At 34.7% G+C, this 7,257-nt stretch overlaps 1 protein-coding gene across 7 annotated transcripts in view; it reads left to right on the forward strand.

Annotated features, from left to right (window-relative positions):
- Positions 1-1,460, forward strand: part of LOC124159747 (monocyte to macrophage differentiation factor 2) — a 56,772-nt gene extending 55,312 nt beyond the window's left edge. For all 7 annotated transcript variants that reach the window (XM_046535688.1, XM_046535680.1, XM_046535686.1 and 4 more), the window contains one exon: positions 820-1,460. In XM_046535688.1, coding sequence (XP_046391644.1) covers positions 820-993 — 174 coding nt within the window. In that variant the 3' untranslated portion in view covers positions 994-1,460. The remainder of the gene's footprint in view (positions 1-819) is intronic.
- The last annotated feature ends 5,797 nt before the right edge of the window (positions 1,461-7,257 follow it).

Genomic DNA, 7,257 nt, shown 5'->3' on the forward strand with positions numbered 1-7,257 from the left:
TTTTTTGTTAGTACAGTACACTTCTGATTATCCGGACTATTGATGGGAAGAGACGGCACGAATAATCGGAAAACAAGGATAATCCAAACTTTCACTTAAATGTCTTGTAATGTTCATAATTCACGGAAAACAAACAATTTATGCAATTATTCTGTTATTTAAGAGTGCTTCCCGGACTCATTGAGAGCTTTCTTCGCCAGTTCGCGATCTTTTTTGCGGCGATAACATGGTTGTACTTGTATTATAAATGCTCCATGTAAGACCTGTTTTCGAAAACCACACATCCGTGGCTGTGTGATCATGGATACAGAAAAGTGGTTTGCACGAATGCTTCAAAACCACTGCTCAACATCAGAAACTACACTGTCAGGCACCACGCCACGTATTTGCATCTCGCACAAGTTGCCCGGGTTGCAACTAGTGCGCGACTTGTATCAGTGATCAAGGAGCGCAGTCGTGCAGTGCGAGGCTTGGAAAACAGGAACACAGTGCTCCCGTGAATGCAGCTAGTGCGTGATCACTTCCATTTTGCGAAGGGGGTTCTAACGGAAATAATAAGCCCCGTGTATCCTAGCATTAATGCCGTAATTCTGATGATTTTGCGTCCGATTTAAAAAAATAAAGATCGCAGAAAAAAATTGAGCGAGAGTGAAAATCATGCACGGATAATCCGCAACCTAGATAAACGTCACCCAGATAATCAGGAGTGTGCTGTACATGAATTTATCTTTTCTGAATGTACTAATTATGTACCAATAATATAATTTTTATGCAAAAAAACCCTTTAATCATGTCTTTCATGTTCTATTTCTATTACAGAGTGACTTTTCTGGGTTGAGGGAGCTAAAGATTGGTGGTGTGATTTACCTTTTAGGTGTGTTTTTCTTCAAAGCTGATGGGTGTATACCTTGTGCTCATGCTATCTGGCACATATTTGTAGTTTGTGCTGCTGCTGTACATTATTATGCAATTTTAAATTATCTGTATGTGTAAAAAAATGTATAAATGGCTTTTGTATGTTTTTCTCAGAACCATGTAATTTCTGGGGATTACTCGTATGGTCACCATTTATTTCATTATTACCAGATATTGGTTTTGATGTATAGATGAATGGAGGGCTCTAACAAGTGTTTCTCAAAATGGTTGATAATTAAAAATTTCTGAAGTTAGCTCATATTTTTGTAATTATTTTTATAGAAGTTTGATGGTAGTTTTTATGGTTGCTTTATATTTCATAGTTAAAAACTTTCATTGAAAGTGATAATGATGAGTACATAATAGCTCACAGGGAATCATTCGTATCAATGCAAATTTGTAGCCTCATAATTATTAAATTTATTTTAAGTGTTGTTTTTAGATTTTTTATGTGTTTTTTATGTTGTAAATCAAATAATTGATATGTGTGTTAAAAAAGTACTTCACTGCATTGGAATATCACCTGCTAGTAGCACATAAAAATACTCAACTGTTTGTTCTTTCAAAAATCTTTATTAAATTGTTTCTTGATTTTGTCAGTCCTTGAGTAGAGGAATCAGAGGAATATCATATGGGCTTCTTTTTGGAATTGAAATGTATTTTAAACTGACATTTAGGAATAATCGTTGTTGATGTTGTTTTTTTTTTTTTGAAGTTATACAAGATTTTCATCAATGCTCTCTATTTTCTCAGTTATAAAAAGTTATTACTGTTACTTATTAAATATTGATTTCAGCATGTTAAAATTTGTTTTCATTTACAGATCTTATTCAAAAATATTGTTGTGAGGATAATGTTTTCTTAAATACCATTCAACCTATTTCATCAATCCATCCAATACAGACATGTGGTTCACACCCTTCTTTCTCTCTATGCTAAATATTCTGTTTTTCTTCACCTGGTGGATCACATTGTCCAGGACAAAACTTGTAAGCACAAGAGTGGAGCATGACCCACTGGTAGGTCTCACTCTTGCTAGACTGGATTCAGAGGTGTCATGGAAAATAATCAGTGCCGGAACACACTTCCCTTAACTTTTTTTCGAGTGAAATATAACTCGGTGAGTTATTTTTATTACAAACTACGTCTGCATATTTTAAAATTTATATTCCTTTGTTTAAACTATATTTAGTCTGGTTTAAATCATTTTTGCTCATAAGTATGAAAAAAGAAGACAAAATAGGCTAATTTAATTAAATGTTTTGGAGACAGAAACGGAACCCTTTGTTGTAAAATTAAAATACACAATTACAATAAACAAAATTTTATTTACGTGACCCACTATCATATACATATACCCTAAAGGAAAGCTATGGAACTCCTTGTTAAAAATCGCGTAGTAAGCTCAATTGTAGCGGCGGCAATCGTTCCTACAGGACAGCCATATTAGATTAAGTAACCAAAGGTGGTGTCATAGAGTTTATATTGCTATAGGAGGCTCAACTGCGGGGCAGTGGCCATGTTAATGTGAAACCGGTCTCCGCACATTAATTTGCACTCCAACTTTAGTCACCAGTGGTGCAAGGATCGGTAGCCTTCAGTGTTTTTCTCTTTGAATTCCATTCATAACTCCGAAAGACCTACTACTGTCATGGACCTATGGCTTCAGTGTTCGACTCCCACCCTGAGGTTCTGAGATTGAGACTCATCAATTATAATTTTTTCAATATCACTTTCTACTTTTTCTTTTAAATAAGCTTGCTTTTCACTATTTATATATGATTTCCCCTTATTCTGTGCAAGGATTTTTTCTGTGCTCATGCGGCATGTGAAGTTTTCGCGATGCGGCATGTGCAATTTTCTCTTTGAATTATTTAATTTCCTTGTTGAAACATGACGCATTATCAGTATAGAAATGTGCTTTGGATTCCTTTCATATTGAATTACTATGGGTAGTGGGCTCTTACAATACAAGCCTATTTTTCGAATCGTTGGTAAAGAACCGCTGAAAACCAGATAGAGCGAGCCAGGCAGGGAATGAGTTCTTCCTCCAGAGTTGGGGACGGTCAGTCAGACGGACGGGATCTTTTCACTCAGCAAGCTGTCACGCATCTAATAAGAGGCTCCAGAGAGGCGTCATGTTGGTAAATTTTGCTTTTTCCATCTAGAGAATTTTCATTTTAATTATTTAAGAATATAGCTTTTCCTGTTATGTTTTCTTTTCCTACTCAGCAGGGTGTTAAGAGTCCTAATAATAACTAAAACTGATTCGAAAACGAGGCATAATTGGTAAGAATGAGTTGACAATATCATTTTGCAGCATAAAAAAAAACAAATACATGTGTATCTTAATAATGCGTTGTGTTGCGATTTGAAAATGTAGCAATTCAAAGGAAGTTTCCGTGTGAAAAAATGGGAAAACATCACAAGTGTGTAAAAACATTTCGTAGCACAGAATTAAAATTATCAGTGAAAATCATGAATATAATTACAAATAGCAGGTTTCTGAAAAAGAAGGGAAGGGAAAGGGAATTATGAAAAAGATAACCGTTGGTGGGAATCGAACACGGAACTGGAAAATGGAATTCCAGTACCTTAACCGCTGGACCATATTTTCAGTACGTGATGTGGTCTAATACGTATGTTTTGAAGGGGCTACATTGCACTCGTAAATGTTTTCCTGCCTCTTTTTAATTATTAGATATGAAATTAAGCTTAATATTAATAAACTGAGCTTGATTTTGAGCAATAAACGATTACATTCAACGCATAATGCATCTCTTGCAGGCTAATACATATGTTTACCTGGATCCTACCGACTGGAACGCCTCTATTTATTGCAACAGGTGGGAATCAATGGAACCATGGGAGTAGAGAATCCTGTATCGAGTATTTATGGGTGGTGTTTAACCCAGTGAGAAATGGGTGGTGGAAATTACGGTGGAGATTAGGTGGAAATGTAACGTGGATACCACGTGTTTTTGGTCGTGGAATCAACGTGGAAATTTGGTGGAAAAATTAAAACAGCAGTAGGTGCTGTCCTAAAACCATTAAAACCTCAACCACTCTATATCTAAACCAAATACCCAGCATTTAATGTCCTTCCTAATACAATTCCAAACGAAAACTGAATAAGCAGGAAATTTAGACTTCTTTCTCTAACCATGTGCAGATAGTTCTTCATGATGAAAGCAAATGTGCATTGCAATGCTTTGGTTCATGTCATGAATTTTTCAATTAAAAATATTGCATAGATGAGAAAAAGTATCGAAATAGTATAAAATATCCATAAAATAACTTGTAATAGCTTCCAGACATTTTGTAGGCATCTGAATGTTCCCTTTTCTGATATCTACAAGATATCTTGAGAAGATATTGTCTAGATAATCATATTCATATTGGACCCACGGGGAAAATTCAGGATAAATGACTCGAATATAATATATTTCGGCATAACATAAGTTCATTTTTCAACTGGTGGTTTAGGTTGGTGGAGCAGGAGGTTATGGTATAGTATCTTGTGGAAATTCTTCCTGAATATTGGAACCTCTCTGCCTTTCGCTTTTTTCTAATTAGGGCTTCCTCCTCTGATTCCAAATTTGAAGTTTCCAACGCAGCTTACAATTTATTTAATTTCTCAAAGGAGTAGTGCAACATAATCAATTAATGTTGATTCAATGTTTTGCAGTACTTAGAGGTCTTGAGAAGTTTTCAATTCAAGTTTTTGCGTTCCTTCATCAAGGCTATGAATGAATATGAGTATGTACATAACTGTGATATATAAAAGTTTATGACAATTTTTGTTATGATAGTAAAATTATTTTGTTGTAAATTAATTAAAAAGGAAGAGACTAGAATTTTGACATACCTTTTATTTCACTGAATTGGATTATTTATTGATGGTAATAAAGCTGAGTTAGTTTATAGTTACCCATCAATTTTGATTAACTAAATAATAATAAATTTTGCTTAAATTGTGGATGCTCTTTTATCTCAAAGATTTCTTTTTTTTTATATGTATCATTTATTTAAATAATCTTTTTGTGAAATTACTTTCAGTATCTAAAATTCCGGTAATTTAGAAGGCTAAGCAGTAATCATACTTTCATATAATAGATGTATTCTAGACATCTAGTAGATATTTAAAATATCCAAGACATTGCAGACGTGCTCCAGATATCCAGAAGATATTTTGTGCTATATGCGGGTGATATTTTGTGATGTGGAGAATGAAATTTAAAATATTTATAAAATAGAACAATAAGATGAATGAATAATTTAATAGTGAAGTTCCAGCAGGAGCTAGTATAGTGGATATAAAAATAAAATCTGCCTATCACGCAAATGCTTGAAAACCCACTGATTCTATTTTACACATAATACTAATCCTGCCTTTCCATGAACTGCATATAATTAGAATGTAGGATGCATTTTCACATAACTAGCGTGGTTTCAGGATGATAAATGTCGCAATGTCACTAGAGAGTTAAGTTCCTTCGAATTAGAAATTCCGTTAAATATTTTATACTAATCACCATAGATGCACTTGAAATCAACGTGGGTTCCACATTAATTTGTGGTGGATTCCACGATGATGTGACCACCCATTGCTCGCTGGGATCGTGTATATTCATGGTCTACATCGCACTTTCATCAATCTAAGTTACTTGTAGACTGGATATAGACATTTCATGTGTCTACGATTTTTCATGTGCTCTCATGGCTGCCTTTCCACGAATTATAAAAAAATAGAATGTGCGATACATTTTCACATAACTAGCGTGGTTACAGGATGATAAATGACGCAATGTCACCAGAGAGTTAAGTTCCACAAATTAGAAATTCTGTTTAACATTTTATGCTAATCACCAAAAATCCACTTGAAATCAACATGGATTCCCCGTGGGTCCAACCACTCAATATCCACCACCACCATATATCCACGAGTCGACGTGGATTCCACCACCCATTTCTCACTGGGAATATTTAATGAAATTTACAAAAAATGAACTTATTGATTTTCTTTAAGTTGAATTTTAAGAAATTGAGTTTACAAAAGTTAATCAAATTTACAAAACAAATGGGTTTTCTTTCTTCAGAGAAGGTTTTGCAGTGCATATCCTAGTCTCGTCTGCTGTGCGATGTCTCCTCAACCAGGTGTTCACATTCCTCTCCTTTATACTAGGTCCATGTTTTTTTTATGAACATAAGGCTTGAAATATGCATGTTTAAGAGTCTAGATCACAAATCAGTCATTATCTGGATCATAAGACTAAAACCTTATTCGCATTTTGATGAACTACATGGGATCAGTTTAGTGCAGTTCAACAATGGGATGAAACCTTTTGGTAGTTATAAAAGTGAATTGGCCTCAATGTAATCTCGAGAGCAGTTACTTGTTTTGGTTTTGTTAAGCTTAAACCTCTTGTAGAGATTTTGAATTTTCTCTTCCCCATATCGTACTGATTTATCGGTAATCCACTGATCAGTTTCCAGTACTTTTAAATCAGATAAAAGAGAATCGTACTGTTTACAGTTTGAAAGGGCGCTTACTGATGTTGACTCATGACTGGATTTAGTAGTAATCATTCTTCTTGTCAAATTGTTTTTACACTTGTTATCAGTTGTTTGTGGTTAATGATAGCCATTTTTGGATTGTTTGTAATGGGTACATTGTTGAAATTACTGTCCTTCTCAGCAATATAAGCCTTAAGGTTCTTGGTTCCAGGCTTTTCTTTCAGACTTTCAAAACATCATATACTTCTTCTGATCAACTTATCAGCATAAACTGCAGTAGTTTCTATTTTGCGAAGCCTCTGAAAGCATCAAAAGTTCCACCAAAATGTCATACATGATGGCTAAATTTAACAGAAACTGTGATGATGAAAATTGCCTTGATAGGCCACAGTTCATAAATCTTTCAGTAGCACTTCTGTTCTCGTCTATTTTCACCTTCTCAAAGTGGTCGTAAATGGCATAGTGACCTTACCATACAGCAGAACTGCACGATAAGAACTTGCAACCCATATAGTTCCTAAAACTTTTCCAATTTTTTGGAGTTCCTGTTGCAGTTTTGAGGCACACTCGGAAATTTCACGCCAGTTTTTTGGTGACTTACTGTACATGGATATTCTTTATCTATAAATATTTGAAAGTTATTTATGGCCCCAACTTCATCAATTGCATCACTTAAGGCTAGCTCTAATCTATGGTTCATGCAATGCAAGACAATAATATCTGGGTACATCTCAAGCAATCTTTCAGCTACACCTGATTTTTTTCCCAGCATGATGCTGGCACCATCACTTGCAAATGAAACAAAATTTTCTTTCAAGTAATCAT

The sequence above is a fragment of the Ischnura elegans genome, chromosome 1, assembly GCF_921293095.1.
Source record: "Ischnura elegans chromosome 1, ioIscEleg1.1, whole genome shotgun sequence".
In the NCBI taxonomy this organism is placed as follows: Eukaryota; Metazoa; Arthropoda; class Insecta; order Odonata; family Coenagrionidae; genus Ischnura; species Ischnura elegans.